The sequence below is a fragment of the Thalassophryne amazonica genome, chromosome 19 (assembly GCF_902500255.1).
Source record: "Thalassophryne amazonica chromosome 19, fThaAma1.1, whole genome shotgun sequence".
Classification (NCBI taxonomy): Eukaryota; Metazoa; Chordata; class Actinopteri; order Batrachoidiformes; family Batrachoididae; genus Thalassophryne; species Thalassophryne amazonica.
Genome location: NC_047121.1, coordinates 36,127,821 through 36,141,288, shown reverse-complemented (window position 1 = coordinate 36,141,288; position 13,468 = coordinate 36,127,821). Strand labels below are relative to the sequence as shown.

Below are 13,468 nucleotides of genomic sequence, written 5' to 3'. Positions count from 1 at the left end.
GAGCTGATCTTTTAATGTCATAATAAGCAGGCGGGTTTAACTTAATAAGCAGACAGAGCTTCATAATAGTTTAGTATCTTTAGTGACATGGAAAAGAACATGTTCATTTTTTGTTGTAATAAAATTGTTTGGACATTTCAAACTAAAATTTCTGTGCCTAAAACGTTTGCACAAAACCTGCCTTTATCTCACCTGTCACTGGACTCTTGTTTCAGGCAGAGAAAAAGGCAAAACTGATGTCAGCGATGAATGCAATAAAGGATCATGAGGAGAATGAAACAGAGACCCAAAAAGAAGAACTCTTAATAATCACACACTCACCGCCGCCTTCAAAGCCGCTGCAGCCTCAGCCACCTTTGCACTCTCAGTCTTCACGTCAGTATCAACAGCAATCACAGCCACTGCTGCCACAGCAACAGCAGTATCAGCCGCTGCCGCCACCACCACCACCATCTCCTCCACCTCCACCTCTACCACAGCAACAGCCTACCGAACCTGCCTCCCCCACCATAGCCATGACCCCTGAACCTATGGCAATAAGCAACGGAGACAAAACGTCCCCAAAATCTGCAGACACTGAGCCCGAGTATGAGGTAAGGTTACACTGGGCTTGATTCCAAGCTGTTAGAGCAGGCGTCTTCAACTCATTCCAGAAAGGACCAAGAGGGTGCAGGTTTTCTTTGCAACCACCCACTCCACCAGGTGATTTACCGATTAACATCACTTTCAGCAGATGGAATTCATTAGTCAGTGAAATCACCTGGTGGAGTGGGTGGTTGCAAATGAAAACCTGCACCCTCTTGGCCCTTTCTGGAATGAGTTGAAGACCTCTGTGTTAGAGGTTACAAGGATGTTTGGAGGCAATATGGAACAGCTGATGTGTATGTGTTTTCTTTGGTTTGAGGACGGTCGTGGTTTTGGCATCGGTGAACTGGTTTGGGGGAAGCTGCGAGGGTTCTCGTGGTGGCCAGGCCGCATCGTTTCCTGGTGGATGACGGGACGGAGCCGAGCTGCTGAGGGAACCAGATGGGTCATGTGGTTTGGAGATGGGAAATTCTCAGTGGTCAGTCTTTGTAGAGACAATATTGATGTTATCAGTGATTTTGCTTATTTTTCAGTTTTTATATGGGAACTTAAGGACAAAACCCTTCTTTTGTATCGATAGTGACTGTTTTTAAAATTTGAGGGGAATTGTGAAAATCCCTGATCATGTCACATGATAAAAACAGCACAGTTTTAACTTAAAATATTCCACTGTAAAGAAGACAGGTTTCAGTTGGTTATTTACGGTTTTACGTTTGACAGGTTTGTGTTGAGAAACTCATGCCTTTAAGCTCATTCAGTAATGCCTTTCACCAACCAACCTACAACAAACAACCCATGTACAAGAAAGCCATCTATGAAGTGCTACAGGTGAGAAATGTTGGCTTAATACTTACTGTGTTGCATATTTATACAACCCCATGTTTCTGTCTAAAACCAATGAATTGTCCACCATGATAATGACATTCTGTCACATATGCTATTAATAGGTGGCTAGCAGCCGGGCAGGCAAAGCCTTCATGGCCTGCCCTGACAGTGATGAGACGGAAACCTCCAAATCGGTGGAAATTCTGAACAAGCAGATGATTGACTGGGCTATGACAGGATTTCAGCCTACTGGACCCAAGGGTTTAGAACCACCAGAAGGTAAGGGGAATTCAAGATGGGAGTGTATCAATCATTTATCCATTGCAGATAAAAACTGTTAACCTTTAATGTTAGACTGTTAATGTTTAAGCACACATATTTCCTGTGCTGTTAATTGTCTGATGTGCACCCCCAGAGGAACGTAACCCATATAAAGAGGTTTACACAGAAATGTGGGTGGAACCAGAAGCAGCAGCCTATACACCTCCCCCAGCCAAAAAGCCTCGCAAAAGCACAGCAGAGAAACCCAAGGTTAAGGACATCATCGATGAAAGGACACGAGGTACAGTGCCTCATTTATTAGGTTAGTGGGATTTATGAATTTTGTCTGACCAACCTTGGAGAAGACTGAGGTGTGTATTGGGATAAGGGCTCAGAGATGTTCTCTTTGGATAACAGCTCCATTAGAGCGGCCGATTTAAGGTGAAACAGAGCGATGTCGCCTGGAAAACAGTTTTGGTGTCTTCAAAGACAATGAAAACATTATATCCCAAATGTTCTGTAAAAAATTTTTTTTCTTTCTAATATCAGAATTGAATATCTCAAAGCTAAATACTGAATCAACATAAAGTAGAAATTTGATAATGACTTAAACAGCGACACCATATTTTCTAGACTGTACATCATGCTTATTTTATTTGTTTGGCTTCACCTGGCACTTATATGTCAAAATATACTGCATTATCATCTACAGCCACAAGATGACACTGTCAACATGTGTGACAACTGAACGCTGTTCCTGTACACTGATCTCATGAAAAGGACGGGCTGGGTCTTGGCGAATGAGCAACAGAACAAAATGGCTGGGCTAATGTAGAATTAACTGTATAATCGGTTATTTTTGAACAGTTTATTTTTGTTTAGTGAGGTAAATGTGCACACACGTAGCTTTGCAATGAAGCACCACTACGGTTCTGGTGGTGTTAGATGTTAGTGCTGTGTTTGATACCATGGATCATCATATTCTACTTGATAGGCTGGAAAATCATTTTAGAATTACTGGGAATGCAGTTAAATGGTTGACTTCATACCTAATCATTCATTTTCACTGTGTTTTGTACAGTAACACTACCTCTAACCATAGTGACATGAAATTTGGGGTTCCAAAGGGGTCCGTCTTAGGCCCCCTGCTTTTCTCCCTTATATATCATATCACCCCTTGGGCACATATTGCGGCATTTTGGGATTACTTTTTATTGCTATGCTGATGATACTCAGTTATACATGCCGATAATTGCTGGTAATCTCATCCACATAAAATTGTTAGAAGATTGCCTTGCATCAGTGAAAAGCTGGATGTCTAGCAATTTCCTGCTTTTAAACTCTGATAAGACTGAAATGATGGTTCTTGGTTCAGTGAGACATCGGCATCAATTTGACCAGCTAATGCTTAGTCTGTGCTCATGTGTCATACATCACACTGACAAAGTGAGGAACCTTGGGATCATTTTTGATCCTACATTGTCCTGTGACATCCACATTATAGATATTAGGAGGAGTGCTTTCTTCCACCTGCGAAATACAGCGAAGATTTGTCCCATCCTGTCGATGGCTGATGCTGAGACCCTGATTCATGCATTTGTTTCTTCTAGACTGGACTACTGCAATGTTCTATTTTCTAGTTTACCGCAGTCCAGCATTAGTGGTCTCCAATTGGTTCAAAATGCTGCAGCCAGAGACGTTTGACAGGAAGCAGAAAGTTTGACCACATTACACCCATTTTGGCATCTGTTCACTGGCTTCCTGTCCCTGTGAGGTCAGATTTTAAGGTTCTGCTACTAACCAAAACATTGTTCACAGATTGGCGCCTCCCTACTTAGCTGACCTAATTAAAACCTACGTGGCAGCCCAGGCTCTGCGTTTTCAGTCTGCGAGTCACAGAGCTTTCTCTTATCGTGCCCCTGTTCTGTGGAATGATCTCCCTGCATCAATAAAACAGTCAGATTCTGTAGAGACTTTCAAGTCCAGACTTAAGATGCACTTATTTTCTCTTCCGTATGGCTAGCATACTGGCATAATGTGTTACTATGCTTTTTACTCTTTTAATTCCATTTTATTAGGAAACGGAGCGGGCTGTGGCCTCAACTTTATCTAAAATTCTGGGTCTTTAATGAAGCTTTGGGCTAGTGGCCGGCGATCATCTTAGTATTCCTTCTGTTTTTCTTGTTGCTTAATGCTGTACTGTATTTGTTGTCTTTCTGATGCCTAATGGTTTTTTCTCTGTATTTGAGGTGCAGCTCCATCCAGAGATGGGTGTTGTGTCTACTTCTACAATCCTCCCATCCTGTGCACCAGCAAAATTTCCTGTATATTCGTTTTGTCAATTGTTTTGTCAATTATGTTAGTAGTATGGCCCAAGCTGAGGGTCACCCCTTTGAGTCTGGTCTGCTTGAGGTTTCTTCCTCAAATCATCAGAGGGAGTTTTGCCTCACCACTGTTGCCTGTGTGCTTGCTCTGGGGGTTGGTAAGGTTAGACCTTACTTGTATGAAGCGCCTTGAGGCAACTTTGTTGGGATTTGGTGTTATATAAATGAAATAAATTGAAATTGAAATTGCAGCAGTCCAGTTTTCTTCTGTTCATTGATGACAAGAAGCAGTTTACCCTTCAGTGTTGTTGCTTTGTAAAATAACATTAATTAGCCTGTTAACTTCTGCTTGCTAATGCTATGTTTGTGTTATAAATAAATAATGAATGAATCAGTTAAATGATTTTTGCTTCCTGTGGCATGAAGCAGTACAAAAATGAATGCAACTTAGAGTCTGATGCAACTTTTATAAGTTTTTTTGCTCTTAGAGCGCCTAATACTACAGTGCAACATATAATCTTGAACACGCAATCCTTTAAAAGACAAGAAAGTACCTCAAATTTTGAATCCATTTTCATAGGGGTGGACCAAAAATCGCAAAGCCAAAAGCAAAACAAACAAACAAAAACCCCACAACAATATTTTGTCATGCTTAGATGTTTATTTTAATGTTATTACTCTAAATAAGTGGTCAGCATGCTCCAAAACAGAAGGTTCCCAGTTCAAGGCCACCCACTGGTGCTCATTGTCCATGTAATGTCAGGTTGCATCAGGAAGGGCATCTGACATAAAACCTGTGGCAAATCAACATGCAGATCTATTTATTTTACATAAAATGCAGTTAAAAAAAACCTAAGCATATTTTTCAGGATGTGGAAACTAGCTCCTGGAGCCAGTTGTTGAACATGTCAACCCATATTATACCATCTTTTTAATTTTGTAGTAGTCTTTTGTACTTCACCTGCATGAGGAAGCCTGAAGCCTGTACCTTTATTTTAACTATATTATGACCTTGAAAAAATGATCAGTCATTTTGTGACTGAGAATATATATATATATAAGCTTCACCCTTCATAAAATGAGGTGTAACTCAAGGTCCAGTCTGGTCACACACAGTAGATAAACTGACAATTTAGTGCTGACATTTAGTGAGCAGTGTGCGTTATTTACTGGCCTGTCGCTGTAGGTGGGATGCTACGTTGACAGGCCTGACCTAACTGTTGACCTGCCGACTTAAAGCTACAACCTCCGCGCTGACTCAGTGAGTCTACAGTATACACTAACCTTATCGTGATAAATGATGACCCAGCTCTTCTGGGTTCAATTCCGCAACAAAGCATAACTTTTTCCATGACAACTAAAAAAGTGACAGCCACATAATAATCTGGCTTTTAGGCCCCATGTTCACTTAAAAACCTGGTCCTGCCTGTGTGGAGTTTGCATGTTCCCCTTGTTTACATAATCTCCAGATTCCTGTGGTGTCCTCCCACTTCAAAATACAACCACTGGGAGCAGCACCATTCTATGCTGAAAACACAACACACATCATAAATAGCATAGTATAACTTTCCCGTTGTGAAATAATGTGATGGCAAAAACAAATTGTAAACTGAAGATGAAATTCAAATGGCTACATTTACTTGTTATACCGCCTATCACCATCGGACATGTTGATTTTGTTTTTACCACACAAAGGGAAACATTCCTGAGAACGGTCTTGCAAGAGCATCGCGCCGAGCTTTCAACTTTTAAGAGACATTGAAGATGCGGAAATAACGAAACAACCTGAACCAAATCGATTAATAATGATAGGTCAAGCCATTGAACAGTACATTTACGTAGATTGCACATCGATGTCATCATATCTGTTATTTTAAAAGTGATTTTCGATTTGCAGTGGTTAATTGTAATACCTAACAACTGATTATTTTATTCTCTCTCTCTCTCTCTCTCTCTCTCTCTGTGTGTGTGTGTATATATATATATATATATATATATATATATATATATATATATATATATATATACGAGGTCTGTCCGTAAAGTATAGGTCCTTTTTATTTTTTTCAAAAACTATATGGATTTCATTCATATGTTTTTACGTCAGACATGCTTGAACCCTCGTGCGCATGCGTGAGTTTTTCCATGCCTGTCGGTGACGTCATTCGCCTGTGAGCACTCCTTGTGGGAGGAGTCGTCCAGCCCCTCGTCGGAATTCCTTTGTCTGAGAAGTTGCTGAGAGACTGGCGCTTTGTTTGATCAAAATTTTTTTCTAAACCTGTGAGACACATCGAAGTGGACATGGTTCGAAAAATTAAGATGGTTTTCAGTGAAAATTTTAACAGCTGATAAGAGATTTTGAGGTGATTCTGTCGCTTTAAGGACTTTTCACGGTGCGAGACGTCGCGCAGCGCTCTCAGGCAGCGTCATCAGCCTGTTTCAAGCTTAAAACCTCCACATTTCAAGCTCTATTGATCCAGGACGTCGTGAGAGAACAGAGACGTTTCAGAAGAAGTCAGTTTCAGCATTTTATCCGGATAATCCACTGTTAAAGGAGATTTTTTTAATGAAAGACGTGCAGGCGGATTGCAGCGTCGGCTCGCAGCCGCCGCGACACTCCGCCACAGGAAAGTTAGAACATCTCCAGCTGATAAACAATTTCTCATATACTCACTCCACTGAAAGCCATCAAAAGCCAACTGGATTTTAACAAATGGTTATCAACACGGAGGTGTTTTTCCTGTGCCGCCGCGCCGCGTCGGCTGCGTCCCGACGCGCGGACCCGTCCGCACGTCTTTCATTAAAAAAATCTCCTTTAACAGTGGAATATCCGGATAAAATGCTGAAACCGACTTCTTCTGAAACGTCTCTGTTCTCTCATGACGTCCTGGATATATATATATATATATATATATATATATATATATATATATATATATATATATATATATATATATATATATATATATATATATATGTATGTGTGTGTGTGTGTATGTTGTTGTTATCGTAGTCCATTCGGCTGCTCCCATGGTTTTTGTTTTTGTTCGGGGTTGCCACAGCGGATACAGCTAGATTCGCACTGGTATTTGGCACAAGTTTTAAGCCGGATGCCCTTCCTGACGCAACTCCAGTGTTACCTGGAGAAACACACAGCTGCTGGTGTTCCAAAGAGGTCACCCATCCAAGTACTACCCAGATCCTGCACTGCTTAGCTTCTGAGGTCTGACGGGATCAGGTTGACACAGAGCAGACCAGCTGCTATATATATATATATATATATATATATATATATATATATATATATATATATATATATATATATATATATATATATATATATATATATATATATATATATATATATATATATATATATATATATATATATACGTATACACTCAACAAAAATATAAACGCAACACTTTTGGTTTTGCTCCCATTTTGTATGAGATGAACTCAAAGATCTAAAACCTTTTCCACATACACAATATCACCATTTCCCTCAAATATTGTTCACAAACCAGTTTAAATCTGTGATAGTGAGCACTTCTCCTTTGCTGAGATAATCCATCCCACCTCACAGGTGTGCCATATCAAGATGCTGATTAGACACCATGATTAGTGCACAGGTGTGCCTTAGACTGCCCACAATAAAACGCCACTCTGAAAGGTGCAGTTTTATCACACAGCACAATGCCACAGATGTCACAAGATTTGAGGTAGCGTGCAGTTGGCATGCTGACAGCAGGAATGTCAACCAGAGCTGTTGCTGGTGTATTGAATGTTCATTTCTCTACCATAAGCCGTCTCCAAAGGCGTTTCAGAGAATTTGGCAGTACATCCAACCAGCCTCACAACCGCAGACCAAGTGTAACCACACCAGCCCAGGACCTCCACATCCAGCATGTTCACCTCCAAGATCGTCTGAGCCCAGCCACTCAGACAGCTGCTGAAACAATCGGTTTGCATAACCAAAGAATTTCTGCACAAACTGTCAGAAACCGTCTCAGGGAAGCTCATCTGCATGCTCATAGTCCTCATCGGGGTCTCGACCTGACTCCAGTTCGTCGTCGTAACTGACCTGAGTGGGCAAATGCTCACATTCGCTGGCGTTTGGCACGTTGGAGAGGTGTTCTCTTCACGGATGAATCCCGGTTCACACTGTCCAGGGCAGATGGCAGACAGTGTGTGTGGCGTCGTGTGGGTGAGCGGTTTTCTGATGTCAATGTTGTGGATCGAGTGGCCCATGGTGGCGGTGGGGTTATGGTATGGGCAGGCGTCTGTTATGGACGAAGAACACAGGTGCATTTTATTGATGGCATTTTGAATGCACAGAGATACCGTGACGAGATCCTGAGGCCCATTGTTGTGCCATACATCCAAGAACATCACCTCATGTTGTAGCAGGATAATGCACGGCCCCGTGTTGCAAGGATCTGTACACAATTCTTGGAAGCTGAAAATGTCCCAGTTCTTGCATGGCCGGCATACTCACCAGACATGTCACCCATTGAGCATGTTTGGGATGCTCTGGACCGGCGTATACGACAGCGTGTACCAGTTCCTGCCAGTATCCAGCAACTTCGCACAGCCATTGAAGAGGAGTGGACCAACATTCCACAGGCCACAATTGACAACCTGATCAACTCTATGCGAAGGAGATGTGTTGCACTGCATGAGGCAAATGGTGGTCACACCAGATACTGTCTGTTATCCCCCCCCCCCCAATAAAACAAAACTGCACCTTTCAGAGTGACCTTTTATTGTGGGCAGTCTAAGGCACACCTGTGCACTAATCATGGTGTCTAATCAGCATCTTGATATGGCACACCTGTGAGGTGGGATGGAAAATCTCAGCAAAAGAGAAGTGCTCAGTATCACAGATTTAGACTGGTTTGTGAACAATATTTGAGGGAAATGGTGATATTGTGTATGTGGAAAAAGTTTTAGATCTTTGAGTTCATCTCATACAAAATGGGAGCAAAACCAAAAGTGTTGTGTTTATATTTTTGTTGAGTGTATATATATATATATATATATATATATATATATATATATATATATATATATATATATATATATATATATATATATATATGGTTTGGGAAGATACAGATTTTTGCAAATGAACACTTGAGTGCATCTCGTATTAAGCTGCAGTCTTACCAGGCTTGTGTTGTATTTTCAGAGCGGCTTGTTTATGAAGTGAGACAAAAGAGCCGCAGCATTGAGGGTAAGTGATGCGTCCTCTGTGTGCTCTGTAGCATCCAGCGGCCCTGGAGGGGGGAACCGCAGGGGATAAATTGCTGTTCGTCTTACAGTCGCCCTTGATGTTGACAACCATAGCAGTAAAACCTCTGCGGTAGTGTTGATAAAATGCCTAAAAAGTGAAGAAGTGTGCTTGATTTTTCTAGCCTTTCTGTCTCCCTTGTGTGTTGTAACCAAACTTCTCATCTAAACTCTTTCACTTCTGGCACATAGTGTCTTGTTTAAATCATTTTATTAATGTGATCTTTGGAGCGCTGCAGCCAAGTGTTAAAACCTCGCTGACCCCGATGTTAAACACTGACATGCCGCGCTTCTTTCCGCAGACATCTGTATCTCCTGCGGCGGCCTGAATGTCTCCCTCGAGCACCCGCTGTTTGCTGGAGGAATGTGCCAGAGCTGTAAGGTGAGCCGTCATAGAGGTCGTTAAAGCGTCAAGCCTGGGACTCAACTCTAACTACTGTGTTGTTAAAAAAAGTAGCAGCTGACGTGATCCCATGTCGTCATATTTCACACACTGACATCTATTTTTTATTTTTTAACATCTTACCACCCATTTTCCAGAATTGCTTTCTAGAATGTGCTTATCAGTATGATGACGACGGCTACCAGTCGTACTGCACGATCTGCTGCGGAGGGCGAGAGGTCCTCATGTGTGGAAACAACAACTGCTGTCGGTGAGGTTTCTGCAAGGTGCTAACGTGGTATTTCTGCCAAAAAAACATGATGTATAGCAGTATTTGTTGTGGTTTAATCATCACAACCTGCCGGCAGGTTTGAAAGGCATTTTTTTTTCTTTTCAAAACTCATTTCAATTCAATTGATTTATACAGCACCAAATCATAGCATAAGCTGTCTCAAAGCACTTACACAAGACAGGTCTAGACCTCACCCACCACATTGGTTGGTGACAGTGGTGATTAAATCTTCCTCAGTGCTTTTTGATTGCAGAAAGAAACCTGAAACAGACCAGACTCAGTGAGGTGACCACCTGCTGGGGCCACACTAATAAAACACATATGACAAAAATTCTGCAAATTTTTGACTGAACTGTAACCTGGATCAGAGAAGAAAGGATGAAAAGAAATATTGTTGAAGTGCAGAAAAAGAAACATACTTTCACTCTGTGTGTAACGTGGAGCATTTTGCTCACTTAAACAGTTTCATCTGAAATACATTATGTGAAATAGAAAGTATTACATGACACTTAAATATATCTTTCACATTTGATTGGTGGATTGTATGTCACGTTTATTTGTCCCATTGTATGGATAACATTACTACCATGCATTTTTGGTACGATTTGCCGTGCATTTTCTCCCATCTCTTTCACACTATTAAATTCAATTCAACTTTATTACTAATTCAATGTCCACCAGACGACAAAAACAATGAAAATAACACACAATAATTGCACGGCTCCATTGTTTTTGTAAAAATACTTCTGTGATGATATGATGAAGGTAAATCCAGCAGCCACAGCGTTCACATGGACATCTTTAGCAGTTGTTGAAGCACTATCATGAAGAATTGTACAAGTTCTTTTTCACATAAATTAAGAAAGCAGTTCACACAACACACATTGCTAAGCTCCTCAGACTGTACTCAATGCTGTGTCAACCATGCAGCTTACAGAGGTGTATCAGCAAGGCTGCTCCAAGAAGAAACGCATCTCTAAAGTAAAATAGAAATAAAATGAAGTGGATCTATTTAGGTGTCATATAAAACAAATAATGAATGTTTTCCATGAATGAATGAATGAATTTATTTTTCGGCACACAGATGAACAACATACAGTGAACCCGTGTGGCCGAAATGCAAAAGAAAGGAAAGATGGAACATATTTCCAACTTTCATCTCATGCAAATATTCTTACCATTCCACTCATAAACCTTCATTATTTGTCGATTGTAACAGTAGAAAATCACATTTAAGAAAAGGAAAGCAGAGAATAATTGGCATCTACAATTAACTGCTGTTTTTTAACACATTAGCTACTTGTTTCGCCTCTTGATTTAATTGACTATTTACCAATCTTTCAACATTGAATCAATGCATCATATAAATTGTGATTTTAGATTGGATCTCGTATAGTTTAATTTAAATCATATCTATAAAGTAGTTTTATATTTATTCATGAAAGTCTTTGGTTGATATGAGAAGAGCAGAAGCTGGAGATGGACAGAAGTGTCAGATACACAGAAATATGTTTCAGTTTTTCATATAGTAATCTTTGTAATTACACAGTCGTTACGTAGAGAATTTAAAATATGTTCACAAATAAATGCGAATGAATCAATATTGTATAATCAGAATATTTATTAAAATGTACAAAGATGTACATTTTAATAGTTATGTATAATTAATATTTATGAATAAATATATTTATACATAAATTTAAAAATAATAAAGAACAAAAATAAAATGCTTTCACATAAAGAAATTAAAAATACAGCCATAAAGTGTACACGTTATGGAGTCAATGACACACTTTGATGACTTTACCGTGAATCATCACTGTTATGGACAGTTTTCTTTTGACAAGTCGGGATGGATACACAAACTTTCCAGGTCACTGAAGAAGTCTTGGACTGAATTTACATTCATTATTAAGAAATACAGACAGTATGGTACTAGTAGGGGTGGTGGCCAAGTGGTTAATGCACTTGGTTTCAGTGCGGAAGGTTCCAGGTTTGAATCCCACCCCTACCACATTTCTCCATGTAATGTGGAGTTGCGTCAGGAAGGGCATCCGGCGTAAAACTTGTGCCAATTCAACATGCAGATCCACCTTGGATTTGCTGCGGTGACCCCGAGTACAAAACAGGGGAGCAGCCGAAGGGACTTACTACAGACAGTATGGTACTGCATGGTAAATCTGTCTGGAAGAGAGTTCTTAAAAATTAAGTGACCATGCAAGGAGACAAGTGAGGGAAGCCACCAAGATACATGACTACTCTGAAGGACTTATAGGGTTTTGTGGCTGTGATGGGAGAAACTGCACAGTGTTTTGTCAGTAGCATCATCTGTTATACAGCTTCATGGTGGATTGGAAATGAGAGAAATTTTCTGCAAAATGAGAAATTTCAGCTCTAGTTTGCTGGAAGGCACATGGGAGATTCAAGGCTAGAATTGTTTTTTCTTCAAAGAAAAATCCTCTTCATGAAAAGGGAATAGACTGATTAAACTCAAGACAAATAGTTAAGTCTGGAAAATAGACTGCATACTGTGCTGTTAAAACATCTTTGTATAATGAGTTGTAATTAAGATGCTGTATCTCAAAGCACTCCTTTTGAGCAAAGCGTAGTTCTGTGTAGTTCTTATCTCATGGTGGTTAGGCGGTTGGTTCCAGGGAAGAAATGTGCATCAAGATCAGCTGCCCTTTTTGATATTTTCTCCAGCCGAATTTCAGTTTGAATTATTCTTCGTTTCAACCTTGTTGCATCACAACTGCAGGAGCTTTTCCAGACTATAAATGTGCACTGATAAACATCCATGTTGCATTCAGGTGCTTCTGTGTGGAGTGCGTGGACCTCCTTGTGGGACCTGGAGCTGCCCACGCTGCCATCAAAGAGGACCCATGGAACTGTTACATGTGTGGTCAGAAGGGCGTGTTTGGCCTGTTGGAGCGTCGCACTGACTGGCCCAGTCGACTCCAGCTTTTCTTTGCTAACAATCATGACCAAGATTTTGTGAGTGACGCACCTTTTGGGCTACAAGTCCAAACAAATGTCTCAGTGTTTCCACCATGAGGCTGATTTTCTTTGTCTTGGTCTCTTGGTGTCACGTTTCAGGATCCACCAAAGCTTTACCCTCCAGTCATGGTGGAGAAGAGGAAACCCATTCGTGTCCTGTCGCTATTTGATGGCATAGCAACAGGTCAGACAGGATCCACCCGCTTTTAAATCTGTGTCATGTGTTTGAATGTCTGATTTACATTGAACGACCACTGCACCCCCCCCCCCCCCCATATTACTTTAGTCAAATATGAGATACCTTTTCGTACTTATTCCACTGTCACTGAAAAGAAAAGTTTCATCAACTTAGCACATTTGCATATTATTCTACACATCTGTCTATATAGATATAGAGAAATCTATCTATATTATCTATATATAAGGAAGTCTGGAAATCTGTGTGAGTACTTTGTACGTCACGTTTTGCTTCAACATTAGAATATTTTATCTGTTGTTGACCCCTGACCC

General features: G+C 40.5%; 1 protein-coding gene across 7 annotated transcripts in view; it reads left to right on the top strand.

Moving 5' to 3' along the window:
- Positions 1 to 13,468, top strand: part of LOC117532046 (DNA (cytosine-5)-methyltransferase 3A-like) — a 113,926-nt gene that overhangs the window by 84,006 nt on the left and 16,452 nt on the right. For 4 of the 7 annotated variants that reach the window (XM_034195279.1, XM_034195277.1, XM_034195275.1 and 1 more), the window contains 10 exons: positions 216 to 593; positions 905 to 1,063; positions 1,306 to 1,413; positions 1,533 to 1,689; positions 1,826 to 1,972; positions 9,187 to 9,231; positions 9,590 to 9,669; positions 9,828 to 9,940; positions 12,772 to 12,955; positions 13,058 to 13,142. In XM_034195279.1, the coding sequence (XP_034051170.1) occupies positions 216 to 593; positions 905 to 1,063; positions 1,306 to 1,413; positions 1,533 to 1,689; positions 1,826 to 1,972; positions 9,187 to 9,231; positions 9,590 to 9,669; positions 9,828 to 9,940; positions 12,772 to 12,955; positions 13,058 to 13,142 (1,456 nt within the window). Of the gene's footprint in view, positions 1 to 215; positions 594 to 898; positions 1,064 to 1,305; positions 1,414 to 1,532; positions 1,690 to 1,825; positions 1,973 to 9,186; positions 9,232 to 9,589; positions 9,670 to 9,827; positions 9,941 to 12,771; positions 12,956 to 13,057; positions 13,143 to 13,468 lie in introns of all 7 variants that reach the window. The other 3 variants (XM_034195276.1, XM_034195274.1, XM_034195272.1) reach the window with 1 other exon arrangement.